Source organism: Helobdella robusta, assembly GCF_000326865.2.
Source record: "Helobdella robusta unplaced genomic scaffold HELROscaffold_114, whole genome shotgun sequence".
In the NCBI taxonomy this organism is placed as follows: Eukaryota; Metazoa; Annelida; class Clitellata; order Rhynchobdellida; family Glossiphoniidae; genus Helobdella; species Helobdella robusta.
The window spans coordinates 72,386-92,627 of NW_008703639.1; the positions used below are offsets into that span (position 1 = coordinate 72,386).

The 20,242-nt window shown below is 34.0% G+C and overlaps 3 protein-coding genes across 3 annotated transcripts; 1 reads left to right on the forward strand and 2 right to left on the reverse strand.

Annotated features, from left to right (window-relative positions):
• Nucleotides 1-860: 860 nt before the first annotated feature.
• HELRODRAFT_145141 (hypothetical protein) lies at nt 861-1,917 on the forward strand (the record flags this gene model as incomplete). The annotated part of the gene is made up of 2 exons (XM_009013256.1): nt 861-1,039; nt 1,701-1,917. Coding segments are annotated over 2 exons (396 nt in total), but the record flags the coding sequence as incomplete, so codon positions are not given.
• Nucleotides 1,918-3,082: 1,165 nt separating this feature from the next.
• Nucleotides 3,083-4,842, reverse strand: HELRODRAFT_183670 (hypothetical protein; the record flags this gene model as incomplete). Its single annotated transcript, XM_009013257.1, has 2 exons — nt 3,083-3,453; nt 3,834-4,842. The coding sequence occupies 2 exons, from the start codon at nt 4,840-4,842 to the stop codon at nt 3,083-3,085; spliced, it is 1,380 nt and encodes a 459-aa protein (XP_009011505.1).
• A 6,299-nt stretch (nt 4,843-11,141) lies between these two features.
• On the reverse strand, nt 11,142-19,917 carry HELRODRAFT_194939 (hypothetical protein; the record flags this gene model as incomplete). The annotated part of the gene is made up of 8 exons (XM_009013258.1): nt 19,785-19,917; nt 19,483-19,755; nt 14,923-15,074; nt 14,314-14,498; nt 13,807-13,950; nt 12,898-12,955; nt 11,447-11,623; nt 11,142-11,285 (listed from the first exon to the last, which is right to left on the reverse strand). Exons 2-8 carry the CDS (start codon nt 19,547-19,549, stop codon nt 11,142-11,144), a joined length of 927 nt encoding a protein of 308 aa, XP_009011506.1. The 5' UTR covers nt 19,550-19,755; nt 19,785-19,917.
• Nucleotides 19,918-20,242: the final 325 nt, after the last annotated feature.

The window sequence follows — 20,242 nt, forward strand, 5'->3', positions numbered from 1 at the left end:
CATCATTTTCACCTTCATCATCATCAAGTCCCGGATGCCAGTTCATCTTCAATGATGATCCCAATTCTTTTGGTAGACCAGGAAACTGTTCCTACTACAAGGTTGTGATGATAACGTTAATGATGATAATGATGATGATAGCTGCGTTGATGTAGGTGATGATACAAATAATGATGATGATGATGAGGATAGTGACAGTTGTGATGATGATGATGATGATGATGACGACAAAAGAATGATAGTGATAAATTGATAATGATTAAAATCAATAGAAAACCATCAAGTTAATGATTATGATGATTTAATTGTGATAATAAAAGTTGAGAAATAACTTCATCATTATGATCCTTATGACTATTCATGATGAATATGATATTTATAATGATTACGATTTTGATGAGCTGATTTATTGATGGATACATTTCCCAATTAAATTTTGAAGACACTCGCTAACAAATCAGAATGCGCGCCGACTGGTGAGTTCAAATTTAAACTTTCATCATTCTGACAACGTTTATTTTTAAAATTTTTAACTCTAATTTTTGTTCAAAAACCGTTTTGCGTTACGTTGCTGATGTTTGTGGTAACTGTTATTTAAAATGGAATTAGTCTAAATTTTTAAAGATGAGTTAATAATGCGCCAGCTAATACAGAAGATTGAATAACTGCAAATTATAAAAATATAAAATTTTGTTGTTGCCTCTTATCTTATTGAAGACGTGAGCCATTAGAATAGGCTTCCAACCTCACTCAACCAACCAACCAATATCTCCGCAGAGTTCATGCTCGGATTTTCCACATTGGTGCCAATTTTTATCCCAACCTTTCCAGCACCTGTCAAAGTTCTGATGGTGGACACGTGGATACTCATCCATCAGAGGTTGGACAGCACCGTTTGGAGTCCGTTCGGATGGAGCAGTTATCGAAACGGTTTCGGTTCGATTTCCACGGCGTACTACTGGTTCGGATTGGAACCGATCTACCAACTCGTCAGTGCCAAGCAGTACATGTTGAAGATTGAGGTTCAACTCACCAATGGGTTGGTTTCTGTTTTATATTTTTTAATATGAAACAAATTATTACATTTCTTATGAAAATAACTGCGGAAATACCAAAATAACACTATTTATTGCCATTTGTGCAGTTTCATCATCTTTTTCATCATTGGCTTGTAGTACATACAGAAGATCTGCTTTAAGATATTCTTCTCATTATCGAAACATCAGTGATGGTAACAATGGTGGTGATGGATACTTCTGTTAGGATCGGATGACGTCACCCACAAAACCTCATTCTCGCCACCATCCATATTGCACTACGGCTCATTAACTTTGAACTTGTTTTGATCGGCAAAAACGTAGTGCAAACTTTTTTTCAAACGTTTTTGTTACTTCTATCTGATTTTCATACTTTGCACAACTTCTGCAATTCTGACGATCAGTCATTTGACCGTTTGCAGAGGCACCTCAAAAGCACATGTTGATCTACTTGCGGCCCTTCATCAATTCAGTACAATGATTTTTATTTTTTATGCAACTTCAAACAATTTTTTATTGCTTGAAAGTATGAATGTAAACAACACTAAGTAAAAATAAACAAAATTAACGGATAATTATAGGAAATTGCTGAAAGGAAATTTTATTTTCCAACTATATGTAACTGACGCATCTTTCGAATAAAACACTTGAAACCTTCCACAGCCTGTACTTCGTCGATCAGTATTCCACCTTCAATTTGAAGGACGAGGCTGGCAAGTACGCCCTGCACACATCGGGCTGGACCGGGACCAACACCGACATTTTCGATTACTCTCTTTTAGGCTGCCGACCCGACGGTCAGAAGTTCTCGACCTACGATAATGATAATGATGGACTGCTGGTGAACTGCGCCAGTCAGAACGGAGGGGGCTGGTGGTTCTGCCCCATTCAGTGCCAGAGCACCAACCTGCATGGATCGGCTGCCTCTTACGTTTATTTCTCCAAAGTATCGAAGAAGTCAGTAGAGGTCAAGTGGAGTAAGATGTACATCAAGTCTAAGAAGTGATGATGACCATGGTGATTTGGTGGGGATCATAATTATGATGATATTCGGTTAAAGAATTTGTTTGTTGAAATATCTAAAAAGATATTTTTGTTTGTTTGCAATTTTAAAATTAAGATTCCTTAGAACAAGATGTTGGAATGATATGAACCAATTGACATGCAAGTACTTGATTATGTGAATAAAGATTCAGCTTGGTCATTGTTATTTATTGATTCATCAAAATTTTTATAATATTTCACTTATGTGCTGACACTTTAGTTGCACGATTAATGGAAACTATTGATTGACTATTTAATTTTCTATATAATAACTTAAACTTTTACTTATTAATATACGACAGTTGGCATCATTTTCTTTTCAAAAGTGAAGTTGGTGATGAAATAACTTGAATATGTAAAATTTTAATGAAATAGTCATTGGAGTAAATGTCTTGTTACTAATTTTGTTTTGTTTTTAAACTTTTACTTCTAACCTGGAGCATGAATTCGAACATTTTATAACTTTCACGTGTATTTTCATTGTGAATTTTCAGTCATTCCATTGAAGAAATCTTGCTGGAGTACGTTGCTGCACGCAAATTATTTTATTATGTTAACAAATATGAAAAATAATCACTCGTCGAATAAATGTCTTCGGTGTCGTTGAAAAACACGCGCCACGAATATTATGCAGCCATAGAGAGCAATGCGAATAAATACGGTTAAATATCTCGAACAATCGAATAGTTACGGTGCAAACTGATGAAAATTGGAAATGTCTCGAAAGAAGTATTTGTCAGATAAATATTTAAAAGGTCGCTAATAAACGTTCAACTTGAAATAAAGTTCAAGTTTGATGGAGTATGAAGGATCTTCATTCCGACCAAACAATATCCTCCATTCCTATCATCATCTTCACCAAATTTTATCACCAAATTCATTTGCTCAACATTTTGTCAGACGTATTAACATAATTATCATTATTATTGTCACCATCATAATTTCCATCCTCATAACCATGGTCATCTTCATCATCCTCATCATTACCGTCACCATCTTCATCAGATCTGAAATAAGCCTGGTTTGTTGAAAGCCTCATAGGCAGACGACTCATGAAGGCCTGCCTCCACTTCAGAGCCACCCCGACCCCCCCTGCTCGTGTATGGGTGGCCAGATGGGGGCGAGAACTCGTCACCACTATTATCAGCGGCGTAGTTATCATTATCGTCGTCGTCGTTGAAGAAGATGAACTTATTTTTGTTGCTGTTGACGATGACGTCATCGCCATTATCACCATCGTTTCCCTTGCAAGCTTGCTTGAGAATATCGTCGATATCATTATCAGGATCATCGACAAAATTGGAAAATCCCAACTCATCTTTGTACCCGTGGCCTGTAATGGTTTCATTTTCGATTTCTTCATCTTTATGGCCTGGTGGGAAGATTTGTAAGAATTTAAAAAGTTTGAAAAATGCGACAAATGTGAGTGCGTGAAAGATCGAAAATAATTATTTACAATTAGAATCATTAAGATTATATTTCAGTATTTTGGTTTTCTACTTGAAAGTTTATTAAATGAAAAAAACAAATGTAAATAAAATTATTGTTACTTGAAAATCAATTTAGAAAGTTTACATGCATTTCATTAAAATTTGTATTTTTAAAAGCATAAATTTAATTGTTCATTTAATTCCTACAAAATTAAAAGAGTATTGACGACACTTGATAACAAAACCAAAAAGACGGAGCATGAACGTGAACGTGATGATGAACACAACGTGAACAGGAACATGAACATGAGTATGAATTAACTTCTTTTATCTGTTTTCTTCTGTTCAGTCTTCTGAAATCCATTTCTTTCTTTTGAAGTTCTAGTCTCATTCTTCAGAGCATTCACAGTGCTTATCTTACTAGTGGCATTTTTGAAGCGACTCATTTTCCACTCGGAGCCCGAGTCGTCGCCACTCCTGCTACCGACGCTGAAATCCAGATTTTTAGAAATGGCGATGGAACGCAGTTGAGAGGTTTTGTTGGACTTCTGGTTCGCCTTCTTCCTCAGAAGTGATGCCATCTCGGCATCGGTTTGTTTTTTCAGAGCCGCTTTTTCTGATTCGATGCGTTCTCGTTCCTGCTTGCTTTCTCTGTGGAAGCGATGTGAGATGAGGTCCTCCATTCGGGGGTCCTGCGTCGTTTTCAAGGTTGGTTTCGTTTTCAATCGGGATCTGTTGATGCTGCCGTTGCGAGTTTTAGTGGCTGGCTTAGTGGATAGCTTTAATTTATTATTGCTGTTCGTTTTGCTGTCATCGGTGTTGTTATCGTTACTATAGTAGATAATTTTTTCATCGTCGTCGTCATCGAGGAATAAATTTTCCATTTTTGAGGAGATAAGCGAGCAGTCGTTGTCGTCATCGTTTTTGAGGCTTTTGTGGCCGCTGCCAACATCGGCGTTTTCAAAAACAATACGATCGCATTTTTTTCCATTGGCTGTTGTAGTTTTAGGTGTCTTGTTTGTTGATGTTGGCCAATTCAAACAGTCGCCAACTGTGCAGTTTTCTTTTTTTGAATCATTTTGCACGCAGTTCATGCTGATGCTTTGGCTTATGTTGACTTTGTTGGCATTGTTGTTGTTGTTATTGATGTTGTTGTTGTTGTTGTTTTTAAGGTTGTTGTTGTTGCTGGTGGTTTTGATGTTGTTGATGTTTTTGTTGCCGGCAACTTTGCCGTTACTGAAGTTGTTTGATGACGTTGTTTTCTTGGACTTCACATCGTTGGAAGATGTGCTGGCCAGTTTGGCTCTGTTGTTGGAGGTGCTTTTCGACATTTTATTTCATAAAAAAGGCAACATTCAACACAATTTTTATACAATTTTTCAATCATTCGAATCAGAAAATGATCTCGTCCAGCTTTCGATATTTTATAGGCACATTTTCAGATACATACATATGCATGAGACAAATCAACATTAAATACACCAGCATAAGCGCGCAAACACGCACATAAACCATGTATATAAATAAATAAATATATATATATATATATATATATATATATATATATAGATAGATTGTATAAAATGTATATATATATATACATATATATATTTTATGTATATATATAAACATATATATATACATACATATATATATATATATACATATATCATATACATGTATCATGAAACGTTTAACGCGGTGCACCATGGTAACGGGAATAATTGATGTAAACAAGAGACATCTGACGTTGATAGCTAGGCTACGGATGAATAAATAAATAAACGCCGTCATCGTCAGCAGCAGCCTCATCAGCCTCATCAGCAGCAGCCTCATCAGCCTCATCAGCAGCAGCCTCATCAGCCTCATCAACATCATTGCATTGTAACTTACTTGTTACCGTCGCATCATTATCAAACTACTTCTATTGTCATCAACGTAGATGAGGCAGTCACGTCTTCTTCACCGTCACCATTGTCATCGTCATCATCATCATCGTCGTCGTCATCATCGTCATCCTTCACAACGCTTCGATGTAACTTTCAGTTGTAGGATTATCTTCCACTTAATTTGTCACCCATCTCAACGCACTGTCAGTAATTGCAAACATTCATCCTCATGTTCCATGGGTTTCTTTGGTTCGTAGTGATTGTCAGCAAGCGTTTTATAAATAGAGGTGGTGGTGGTGATGATGATGATGATGAAGAATGATGGTTGTGGTGATTGAAATGAAAGATGATGACGATTGTGATGGAGAAGAGAGGAAATGCTTACGACCATGCTAATGAAATATGAAAATGATGGTGATGGTGGTGACGAAGATAATGGAAATGAACATATGACGATGAAGTATGTGGTGTCGAATGTTTCGAGTAACCAGTGATGATAGGAGGAGGAGGAGGAGGAGGAAGAAGAAGAGAGGAAGACGACGACAATGAAGATGGCAACCAGCAAACACACAACATCAAAAAATTAATGTTTCTAAAGAACATCAATAAATGCATTTAGTTAATCGTTGGTGTGGCTCTGTGCACTTTTGTTGAATTTTTGCAACCAATAATGGAAAATACAATCGAAAAAATGGTTGCGTGTGTGTGTGTGTGTAAATGTGTGTGTGGATGTGTTTGTGTGTGTGTAAATGTGTGTGTGTGGATGTGTGTGTGTGAATATATTGAAAATTGAAAAATATAATCAAAGTCATGCCCTCAAATTCAAACGTACGCAGGGGACACCTTCAAGCACTTCATCTCTCAAAACGGATGGCGACAAGCACGCAAACAGCACGGAAGCATCAAACAAACAAACGAACGAACGAACAAATGAACAAAAAACGAACAAACAAATACACTTTCAAATATTGACTACAACATTTTTATGAACATTATTTTTGTCATTCACCATTGTTCAACATTTCATTGTGATACGCCAGCCAGCAAAATTAATTAATTGCCTTATCAAAACAAAATTACAAACAAACGAACGAACGAATGAACGAACGAACGAACGAACGAACAAGCGCCTCTGAGGTTCTTTATAAGAGGCGCAGTACAAATCGTCAAATACAGTACCATAACAAACAGTGATGTGCTTAAATGTGCTCGTATGTTTGTGCATCATCACCAGAGAGTCTTAACATAAAACATGTCGAGGGCATTGAAGGACACAAACTCAGAGACGTACATGCACACAAGATACCAAAATACAAGCATACGAACACATGCACATACAAGCACACAATCATAATAGCAGTGGCCTACCAAAGAAAAGATGCAGTCTCAAGTACAGGAATGTATGGAGCGCCAAAGTTGATATCAACTAACATTAAATATCATTTACTTACTATTTCTGATAAGCTTGAACTCACCATTCAACCATTGATGCAGTCGATTTTAATTAAAAGCTATTCATTATTGCTTCATTCCGTTGTTTAATGAATTTGTAAAACTACCACTGGAATTAATCATTCCTAACTGGCATCGAGTTAAACTTCATTGACAACGACATATTTTAAAGTTTCTTTGCATGTCATTCTGACACTCTCTGCGCCAGTTGCGAGCTGTGAATGTTCAAATAACAAAATAAAGCACATTTCAACCTATTTGAGACCTTCAATAAGAACTTTCTTGATTTGGCACTGCAAAGTGAAAAGGAGGTGCCAGTTGGAAAAATTCACTTTGACAATTTTTTTCATATTTCACATTACCGAAAGTACCGACCTCTGCAATAAAATGCATCTGTCGTTAACTTTGTTTACATTTTAAAAAAGTGTATGTAACGTTATTTTCCACGACCGTTCTGATTCAAACATTATTGGTAGAGGGGTTGCAGGTAGGCCTGGCTGCCCCTGGTGCCTCCCACGCACGGTACGCTGCTGAAACCATTCAAATACTGGAGGTACAACGCAAACACTACACATACAAACACAAACATGCATCAAGCCAACATACAGTCGCATGCAATAGCATTGAGGAATATTTGTATTGTTTGGTAAGCGGCATATTCATCAATTGACGGTTGCCAAGGTAAACAACAAGTTTTCATTATGAATATCTTTCAAATATTTGAAAAATTTACATTTAAATTCACTGTTTGTCTTATAGTGTGCGTGTATCTGCGCGTGTGTATATATTTATGTACGTATGAACGTGTGGTGCATGTTTTCACGATGTGCATTCATACAGTCTATGTATTACGATGCATTAAATGTGTGCGAAAATATGTGAATGGGTGTTATGCATTAAACAGTTAACAATATTATACCGTTATTAAATGTTACAATCATTTTATTCTTCACTTATTGTTGAAAAATGTATAGCCATTAAATGGTTAAAAATGTAAAACCCGAGCTGTTGCGTGAGTTTCAATGTATGATAAGACTTCTCTTCGATATTGGAAACTTAAGTCTGAGGTGGACATTTTTATTATTGTAAGTACCTATTTAGGTAGTCGTACCTGGATAGGCTTCAACTCCAACCATCCGTTAACATTGTTGACAGTAGCGTATAAATCTGCAACCATCCAGATATTTTTATTTTCTTTTCATAAAGACAAACAAAACAAAAAAAGACACTTACGAAATCTGTGACAGCAAAAAGAACTGTGGCAGAATTAGGAGATTGAGTCAAAAAAAAATCAGAGCCAAAAAGATGATAAAATATCATTACAGCATTATTAGAAATGCGGTTATAAAATGGAAACATCATTGAGACGACACACGAAGGCGATAAAGATAATGGATTGAATATCTAAAAAATCAAAATGGAAGTGAAGACTTCAGCATGAAGTGAAGGCAATGCAATGATTAACTAAATAAAATCTGAAAATCTAGAACAAATCGACCAGTCTGTGAACTTAGGCAATGTTATAACAAGCAAAAGCAATTGCTCAAAAGAAATTAACAAAACAGTCATTACACGAGAAATGTTTCCACCATTGACAGAAATTTGGAAAAATGGTAATATCTATCCGATTTGAAAGTAACAAAAATCTACGAGTTCACTACGCTGTTGGATGCATGCAAAGATTGAACATTTAAAAAATGGCAGATAAGAAGCGTTATAAATGCAGTGCTACAAAAAAAGTTGAGAATCAGCCGGAAATAGAAAATGGAAAATGAAATCATAAAAAAGCCCGAAAAATAAAAAAAAGTGTTTATTAAAATTTCCAGATACAAAAATTGGGACTTTTTGGGCAAGGACACATTCGCAAAATTTGGGACAATGGAATAAATTTGTACAGATGAGATGAAGAAATTGGAAGAGAAAAGTTTGAAAACCTGCCAAAAAATGGATGGCTGACATTGCAAAATGGACTGGGGTGGAAACAACGAACTCAATAAAAACAGACAACGAATCTTAGATATAACAAAAAAAAGGTGGACGCTATCGGCCTCAACAATCACATCAGGGATTTGAGAGGGTCATTTTTAGAGAAGATTTTCATTGTTTAATGTTTCAATTTTCCTAATTTGAATAATTTTTTGTTATTTAGTTGTTTACATGCTTTCACGAGCAATTACGCTTCTGCTGAATAAACATTGCATTCATATATGGAACTGAATTATTGATCGTTGATTGATTGATTTAATAATGACGATATTATGACGACGGTAATAATCATCGCCATCACTTCAATTACCGACAGACAAACAAAACAGATATTAAAAATTTTTGTTTGAATCCAAGATTGTATGGATGAAATCAGAAACAATATTTAATAAGTGTAAATAAAATTATAGAAAAATAAAATATTTAATACTAAAATACCAAGCATTTTAGTAAAACTGAAAGGTAGTTTGTAGGTATATAGATAGAAAGAAAGATGCATGGATAAATAAAGTAAGATAGATCGAAGTAAAGGACAAATAAAATCCATGTGCACAGGACAGAGAACAAAAATATATATAAACATTAAGAAGCATCAAAATCTACTTTGAGCATATAACGATAATTAATGAAATGAAACTAGCCAGAACTCCTTATAACAAACTTCTATACAACGAACATTTCTATATAACGAAACTTTTTATGTTCCTTGGAATTTTTCACATAAAACTGTTTCTAAAGGACGAACGTAAGCGCGTTACATCTACGATTGATTGATTGATCGATCGATTGATTGATTGATTTGATCGATTTATTGATTGATTATTTGAATGAGGAACGCTTACAAACTCATAATATTGAAGTTCGATATTTCAGAATATTATTAAATATTAATATATACACAGATGTTTAATATAAGAAGAAATAACTGAAAAAACTAACAAGAAAAACAGTTGAAAAGCAAGTGCCCGCACGCGCAAATACAAGATGTTAAAATTTATTAAATGTATGAACCATTACATGTTTTAAGTTCCCCAGTAAGGTATATAAATCTGAATAAAAACAAAAAAAAACAAATTTGAAAAGTCAAAACATTGAATACATGAAATTTAGTTAACGATATGCATTTATTGTTATAATATTAAAAATATATTTACGTACGAACCTCGATCTAATTTATTTTTTATGTGATCATCGGATATTTCAGCTAAACTCAAACGATCGTCCTCATGTTCTCACATTTTCTTAAATCCAACTGAAAGGAAGAAGTAACTGCAACGCAGTACAAAATGACCAACCATTCAGTAAAACGTTAAGTCGTTCGAGCCTCAAACATTAAGCTGTGCTACATCAAATCATCATTCAATCAATCAATCAATCTTCGTTTTGCGTCCGGAGACCCGGTTCCCCGAGGTAGGACGTTAATATGTAATAATAGGTATATAAGAAAGTTTTGTGCGCGAATCAAGTTATCAGCGGTTGTCCGTTTGTTGCTGTCGATCTAGTGGCAATATAATAGCCTAACATTGAAAAATTGCATGCTAATATATATATATATATATATATATATATATATAAATTTATATATTTATATATTTAATATGTATACATATACAATTATACATGTATGTATGTATGTATATATATATATATATATAATAAACGTGCTATCAATAAAAGCAATGAAAAAATAACATTGATTAATATAGGACAACATACCATTGATGAAATAATTGGTGAATAACGCATTAACATAACATAGATATAGCACAACAGCAAACAAATAGGTCCGAAACAAAACGAACATAACAAAGAATAATATGAGCAGAGAAGATTCACTCAAACCAACGAAACATCAGCAGCCAATGAGGCGTGTGCGTGTAAAGAGCAACAATGTTAATTGATTGACGAGTTATTTTCATCGTAAGCTTGTAGTTATCATTCTTGTTGTTGAAATTGATGATGTCGTTGTTATTAACATTGCTGTTGTTGTTGTAATGACTATTGTCATTTTTGTAGTTATTATTATTGTTATTATCATTGTTATCTTTGTCGTCAAAGTCTTTTTTGTTGAAATTTTGTTGCTCTTGATGTTATTGTGACACTTGTTAGCGATGATGTCATTGTTGATGTTTCACTGCAGTTCTTGCCAATGTTGCCGTTGTTGATGTTGTTGTAATTAATGTTGTTGTTGTTGATGTTGTTGTAATTAATTAATGTTGTTGTTGTTGATGTTGTTGTAATTAATGTTGTTGTAATAAATTAATGTTGTTGTTGATGTTGTTGTAAGTGGCTGCAGGTCACAATTATGATACTTCACTGTTGTTGATGGAAAGCAGTTGAGCTTCTTCGATGCTGACGTCATCTCGGACGAGTTTGTTGTTGCTGCTCGTACGGAATGGGCGGTGGAATGTTTTCATCTGCTGTTGAGTAACAAAAATGTGTTGCTGCTGTTGTTGTGGTGTAGAGAATCAACAAAAAAAATCACAAAATCATGTAAATATACGGCGACAAGGTGGCATGGTGGTATGGCGTCTGTCTCTTGCAATGCAGTAACCGGCTTCAAATGCAAGGATATCCCCAGCCGACAACGGCAACTAACAACACTTACTAGCAGAGCAGCAATGAAGCATCCAATGAATGCCCCAGCGAGGACATCGGTAGGATGGTGTTTGTTGTCACTGACCCTCGACAGGCAGACATAGTAGGCCCCGTAGATGAGGGCAGCCTGGCACAAGTGCTTCAGGAGGGCTGCACCCCGCCATGTGAATCGAGCCTGCAAGTAAATCTGCAGAGGTGGTAAGAATGATGATGATGATGGGTGGTGGTGACGATGAGGAAGATTGTTGTGAAGATGGTGGTAGGATTATGATGGTGCTGGTGGTTATTAAGAAAGTAACGGTGAATAAAATTATGGTGCTGTTGAGTGAGTGAGGTATAAGAACTAGGGATGCACCGGATTTAGGTTTTTCAAATCCGGCCGAGGCCGGACTTGGCCGGATTTAAAATTCAAAAACCGGCCGGGGCCGGATTTTAGTTAATATTTTACATACGTTAGAAAAAATACTCACATTTACGGTTATCTACATGTTAACACCAAAAAATAACACAAAGCATAAAGTATTGATTGTTTTTTATTGAAAAAATTCCAGTGTACAAAAAAAGTTTATTATTTCACATGTAAATAGTTAAATAAGAGAAGCATTGTATTTTAAGAATATCAGCTTCTCAGCGTTGTCAGGGAGTCTCAGTCTTGTGCGATGCTCAGTGATGATGTCTCCAGCCGTGCTAAACAATCTTTCGGATGGTACACTTGTTGGTGGAGGTGCTAGGTAAACTTGTGCAACCTTTGATATGGTTGGATACTTAGTAGTGTTAAACTTCTATCATGTAGCTGGGTCTTCCTGTCGCTGTAACAATGGTTCTTTTGGGGTTATCAGGCTTACCCCGCGACAATACTGCATTGCATTCCTTAAAAACTGCCTTGGATTTATCGTTTGTTTTAACGTCAAAAAACGCCCATACTCCGGATTTCTTTTCAGCCATTTTTATAAAATTCACCAATAATAAAAAATGCTTAATAAATATATTGTTCTTAAATTATGCGCTTTATAGCTGCATCATCGTCATATACTATTATTGTATATATACAATTAGTGATGTTGTTGTCATATACAATTAGTGATGTTGTTATTATGTGTCATGTATGCTTAGCCTTTAACTTATTGACATAAAATTAATCGAATTCAATAAAATTTTTTTTTTCAATTTATAAAATTTTTAAATGTTGATAGACACTTAAATCCGGCCCTAAATCCGGCCGGGGCCGGATTTGAAAAAAAGGCCGGATTTTGGCCGGGGCCGATCTTCGGTGCATCCCTAATAAGAACTGAATGAATTTGTTACATGGCGGGGTAGATAGAGGTGCTGTCACTGAGAGAAACAACATCAATATTAAAATAATAAAATAAAAACAACTTTGCGAAAAAAGTAATGACACAAATAAATCTTTCAAAGTTCATAGAACATCCATCACAAGCTGATAAACTTGGTGCGACTAACAGCCAGATAGACGGCTACGAAGGTCGAGAATGATGAGTGACCTGATGGGAAGGAGAGCCTGTAGGTGGGTGGTCAGTTCAGTGGAACGTATAAAATAGCTCAATCAACTCGGTGTGATCAAGTTTAATTAATTCCATAAACAGTTTCATAGTTCATAGTATCATAGCTTACTTATGTGAAAATGTCTGCTTATGAAAGGCAACAACACTTTGATTTTGTAAGTTTTTGTTCCTGTTGACTTTTTTATTATTTCATCTCAAAAGTTTTTTTTTTGATAGAAACTACTGTTCTGTAGTTATTATGACGCTGAAACTCTAAAATTTTTACTTAAATAATCAAATTTTTCATTTTTTTGTGCTTTTCTTTATAATTGTCAATCCAAAGTTTAATCGCTTTCATTTTATAAAAAAAAACATTAATGCAAACGAAAAAATACCACACTGCCACAAAAAGTAGGAGAGATGATTTCATAGGAGCACACTGGAGCAAAAATATCGCGGTCATTAAATCACGTGACTCATTTGTACGTGTCATATCGTGAGGTCGTCAAAAAGTGTGTCGCATCAAGCAAATATACATGTGAATATGTTGTGTGTGTGTGTGTGTGTGTGTGTGTGTGTGTGTGTGTGTGTGTGTGTGTGTGTGTGTGTGTGTGTGTGTGTGTTGAAACTTGCCTTTACAAATAATGATAAACTTGAATAGTATGATTGCTTCATTGCTTATTTACGTGAGAATGTCGGCCAAAAAACACCACTCTGTCTTCTGTGAGTTGTTTAATGATTACTATGATGAAACTTTCCTTTATAAACTATGAAAAACTCAACAATATGAAGAGTAAAATGTGGAAAAATTGAAATAAAAATTGAATAAATTAATATTTCCTCCCTATCCCGAGAAGATATCAATCACCTGGAATCAACGGCATTCCTGCTTTTTTCATCGACGCACGTGTAACTCTCAACATAAACGTAGATGTCGCTGATCAGTCCTGGTACTGTGCAGTTCAGTTGGGAGTAATCTGGATTGCATAGGGAGAGGAAGTGAGGTCGGAGTCTGTGTGCACGGATGGATGAATGGATGGATAGATGGATGGATGAATGGATGGATGGATGGATATATGGAAAGATGGAAGGATGTTGTAAAAGATGAATAGATGAGTAGCTAGTTGAATGGATAGATGGATGGATGGATGAATGGATAGATAGATGGATGGATGAATGAATGGATAGATGGATGTATGGTTAAATGGAGAGATAGACAGATGGATGGATGGATAGATGCGGGAATTTCATCTGAAAACCTTAAAACTTTAATCATTCAAAAATTAAACTAAATTCGTAATCAAATAAAAATGAAAGCTTGTTGGAATAAAATTTGAACCGATCATTAATCATGCGTAACAGAAACACGTGCGACCTTCCAATGGAGTACTTGCCAATGACCGTGACAGTCATTTGAATGATGATGCCAAACATATACATGCCGAAATAACGGTACACGCACATCAGAAAATATGGGAGGTGCTGGTTAGCAGGGATGTGCTGTCGGAGTTCTTGCTTCTCTTTTTTGTGGTAATATATTAATAACTCGCAGAGAAAAATCTGTAAATGTGGAGGAAGTTATTGAAATGTTATTTATGTAGTTTAAAATATATAAATTAATTAAACTCGTTACTTTAGTTAAATTTGAATTGAATTTACAAAACCGATGTGTGTAAATTGAAAATGATTTATTTTCACTAATCGGTTTTTACCTCACTTATACAGCTGCACTAGTATACTATAGCAGATAACATTTTATTTAAAAATAAGATGAACAGGTTGATTGAATTAAATAAAACAAAATAACATATTCCATGCAATAAAGTGTCAGTACCTTATCATTGTGTATATTAACACAAGAATTATTAACTTACAATAAAATTTTCTCAAAGTCATATTAATAATGTCATCTTGAATCTTAAAAACATTTAACGTTGATTTCAAACCAATGCTTATCTTCTTCAATTAAGTCAAACTTTCTGACCATAACAAACCCTAGACTGATTGCCAGGACGATCATCATGGTCCCGTCAACTGTGCTGTCCTTGTATGGATGCTTCAGTGACTCGTCGTTGCAGAAGAACCCTCTTCTGAATGGTTTGTTCAGTGCATACAACGCTAGGCATGGAGAGAATGCTATGTGGTTGGTGTTCAGTACATACATTTTTTGTGTTTAATCAAATAAGGGTAGCAGTTTAATTCATTCATATCAATTGGAAATTGTCATTTTATTATTTATATTAAATATTAAAACATTATTGATAGCTAATATTAAATTTTAAATAAAAAAATAATTTAATCTTTATGATAATAATAATGATTAATCAATTAATGTTCACCATTGTCCAACTTTAAAAAGCTAATTACCAACATGATTCTGAACTTAGCCACCAGCCACAATGACCGACCCATATATTATGTGCGCGGAGAGATCGTGAAAAAAGAGAGGACCATCTGCTGAATGCACAGCAGATGTTCATATATGTTACCAATAATTGTATAGCTATATAAATCCTTAACTGATCATTGAAATGTATGAAAAGTATGTATTCTATATATTTAAGTAACGCATGTATGAACAATGATTGTATGATGTATTGACAACATAAAAAAATTGACAGTAAGTTGAACATAAAAATCGATTAAAAATATTATTAGTTGCGGCCTCAAAAAAAGATTTCTACCACTTATGTAGAATTAAATTACCTTTCTAAAAATATATCAGCCACTAAAAAAAACAGCCTTCCAGGGTGTTCAAAACCCGAAAAACAAACACACTTCATTGTGCATCAAATCACAAAAATATTTTTTTTCACCATTCATAATTGCGGCCTCAAAAAAAGATTTCTACCACTGATGTAGAATTAAATTACCTTTCTAACAATATATCAGCCACGAAAAAAAACAGCCTTCCAGGGTGTTCAAAACACGAAAAACTAAAACATTTACATTGCGCATCAAATCACAAAAATATTTTTTTTCACCATTCATAATTGCGGCCTCAAAAAAAGATTTCTACTACTTATGTAGAATTAAATGACCTTTCTAACAATATATCAGCCACTGAAAAAACAGCCTTCCAGGGTGTTCAAAACTCGAAAAACAAACACACTTCATTGTGCATCAAATCACAAAAATATTTTTTTTCACCATTCATAATTGCGGCCTCAAAAAAAGATTTCTACCACTTATGTAGAATTAAATTACCTTTCTAACAATATATCAGCCACTGAAAAAACAGCCTTCCAGGGTGTTCAAAACACGAAAAACAAACACACTTCATTGTGCATCAAATCACAAAAATATTTTTTTTTAACCATTCATAATTGCGGCCTCAAAAAAAGATTTCTACCACTTATGTAGAATTAAATTACCTTTATAACAATATATCAGCCACTAAAAAAACAGCCTTCCAGGGTGTTCAAAACTCGAAAAACTAAAACATTTACATTGTGCGTCGTATCCCAGCGACTGAAACAGAAAGATATCGCTGGTCAAAATTAAATTTTACTCGCAGACATGGTGGTCGGTACTATTGGTCTGCCATCATCGCTTTTATTTCATTATAAAAATCATTATAACACCTCAACCCTAGATAAGCATTTATTGCTAGGCTGACTCTTTCACTTTATTTTATTGGGAATAAATGGATCAAAAAAAAATTGAATTACACGTTCTGCTAGCCTGTGTATGCGTGGGTGTGTTTGTTTATGTATTATGTTTGTGTTTGTATGTGTTTGTGTGTGTATTGTATGTGTCAATAATTAACAAAATAACCCAATGATATCTTTAACAATTAATTCAATGATAAATTTAATTGACTTCAAATTCAACAATGTTCGTTTATGTCTATGTGCGTTTTATTCAATGGGCTTTTTTGGTTATGCTAATTTTTCAGTTGAGTAGCATCGATGTTTGTTTTTTAGTATTGAATTTTAAGCGGTGTGCGCTCGTGTATGTGTGCCCTTTTTATTGCAGCCAATCGCACAACGTAGTTCATCATAAGGTTAGATGAGAGCGGTGCCATTGGTTCTGCATGCATTATGCCCGAACCAATGATTACAGTTTATAATTTTCCCATTCATACCAATATATGTTTATATATGTGTGTGCGTGTGTGAGTATGTATGTACGTACGTACATATGTTTGTAAATAAATAAATTTGCAAATCAAATCACCCAGCCCGTCTGATTCTTTGGTCAATTGTAAAATTTTAACAAACATAAAGTACTATTTTCACGTAGGAAAAGGAATACGACAATTGAGAGGTTTAGAAAGAAATCACAGATAAATAAAACTGGCTAATAAGCTACCGTCATTTGTCCGAATAGACTGTATTAATGCCTCCGATGATAATACAGGCATCAAGGTAACATGATGCAAATTCACTCAAATGACGTTTTAGCTAATGCTAGATCTGAGTCATTGAGTGTTGACGATGAGGATAAAAATAACGTTTTTGATGTAATTATAAAGCTAAGAAAAGAACTACTTGCTTCAGATAGTGATAGATTTATACAACATGTTAGTGAGCCGTTATGCATCGTTTCATATTCATACAAACAGGTTGAAGTTGCTAAACGAAACAAAAAAAAAGAACATACTGCCAGTGTTGTATTTTGATTCGACAGGATCGGTGATTAGAAGGACCAGCTCAAAGCAGAAGAGAATTTTTTATTACTCTGGTGTTATTTCAGTAGATAATAGAATAATTCCAATGATCGACTTTGTAACATGTAGGCACGACGTGGATCACATTAGTCAAGTACTTATTGACTATAAGCACTACGCTCAAAAAAAGTGAAAGAATGGCCTTTGTATTCAAATGTTGTAACCGATTTTTCTATGGCACTTATTGAGGCTGTTTTGAAAGGATTTAACACGATGGAAATATGCAATGAAATGGGCAACCAGTGACGTCTTTCCTATTAAAATTGTACAAGTGACATTGTGTTGTTGTCATTTTATTAAAATAGTAACCAGAGAGACGCTTAAACACACTAAATTTAAACCGGATTTTAGTTACCATTTTACATACGTTAAAAAAATACTCACATTTACGGTTATCTACATGTTGAACATAAAAAAATAACACCAAGCAAATAGTTAATTAATTCAAATATATAAATAAGTTGTGTGATATGCCAAATTGTGTACACAAAGATCAGCTTATAATTTATGCATAACCCGTGTTATAGCATAAAGAAAATTGACCAGCTCACCTCACAATTAGTGATGTTGTTATTATGTGCCATGCATGTACGTGCACACTTGCACAGCTTATAATTTTTGCAAAACCCATGTTATAGCACAAAGAAAATTGTCCAGCTCACCTCACAATTAGTGATGTTGTAATTATGTGTCATGTATGCCTAGCCTAACCTTTAACATACCATGTTCTTAAATTATGCGCTTATGTCTATATATATATATATATAATATGTAGCTATATGATCCATTATATACAATTATATAGTATATACACGTGCACAAGTTCTTTTACACAAAGATCAGCTCATAATTTATGCATAACCCATGTTATTGCATAAAGAAAATTGTCCAGCTCACCTCACAATTAGTGATGTTGTTATTATGTGTCATATATGCTTAGCCTTTAACTTATTGACATAAAATTAATTGAATTCAATAAAAAATTTTTCTATTTATAACATTTTTAAATGTTGATAGACGCTTATATTCGGCCACCAAATCCGGCCGGGGCCGGATTTAAAAAAAAGCCGGATTTTAGCCGGGGCCGAACTTCGGTGCATCCCTAATTTTAAGTATATGTAGTTGATATAAATTTTTCAAATTATTTATTTATTGCTAATGATTAACAAATAGAATTGAGTTTCTATAACTGTTAACTATCGTTATTGATTTAAAAAAATGCATTGTGTGTTCATTGTGTATGTTTTTCTACAAATACAGCAAAAAAATAATAATTATTATCTAATATTTACACCACACAAAATTTAATTTACTAATAAATAATAGAAATTAATAGGATTATCAAATACACACAACTACAGTATTATATATTTTTATAGCATCGATATATAACTATATAATTATATATACATGTATATGTACATACCTGTTAGCTGCCACTTAAACAGCATATAACAAATAACATAATATAGCATATAAGCTTATAATAACATGCATACATGTCAGCTGCTACTTAAACAGCATATATCATATAACATAATATAACATATATCCCATATGCATGCAGGCTTGCTGTACCCTCTCTCTTTTACGTTTATCTCTTTTTAACGTGTGTATAATTGGCATTGAAGATTGCTTATAAAATTATATAGGTCGGTCATTGTGGCTAAGTTCCGTTTCATATTACCAACACATACCTACTCTAAAAAGCTACTAAACCTAAGCTATTAACTAAAAGCTAGCTATGCGCTGTAGTTACCAGCTAGACTACTTCTAGAGACTAAACTGTATTGTATACAATACACATACAGTTGCATCAGTAAGCTCTACTATCTATTCTAACTAACTAAAAAAACTACTCTTCTCGCTTACCAAGTGTGCAAGCCAAGACATCAAGAGTCACTTTAAGAAAATATTTCTTCAACAATTTAGCAGCCATATTTGTTTAATTTAATTTTTTAAACAAACACAAAATAAAAAAATGATCTCCGAGTTGCGAGCATCAGCTCCCTCAAATCAGATCAAGCAGGTGTACACTTGCACACCTCACTAATTTTTAAATTCAGTGAACACATTCATGAATTGTTAGGAACATCAAGCAAGAAATTATGGAAAAACAATGTTAAAGTGATAGTTTATTTGATAAGATCAAATACATAAAATAACGAATAGTCATATATATAAATGATAATTTATATATATATATATAATATATATTTTATATATATGATTACAATTAAAACATATCGGCAAACATTGTTTCCTGCCTTATGCAGTTAATTAGCTGTAAAGACGATAACTTAATATTTAAAAGTTAAAAAACTTTTGGGTTAAAGATAGATTAGTTTTTTAACTTTTAAGCATTAAATTAATTTTTGTTACTTAGATAGAATCATGGAATTATAATATATATATATATATTATATAGTGTCAGAATTATGAAATAATACTGACTAAAAATACTTCAAAGTTCAACTCAAAATTAATTCACTCGATAGGCGGCTTGATGCAAAGTTATTCACTCGATAGGGGAACTGATTCAAGTTAATTTACTCGATAGGTGACTAGACGATTTTTGTTTGTTTTGCAATTTAGATGACGTCATAAATTATTACAAATTATTTTAAAATTA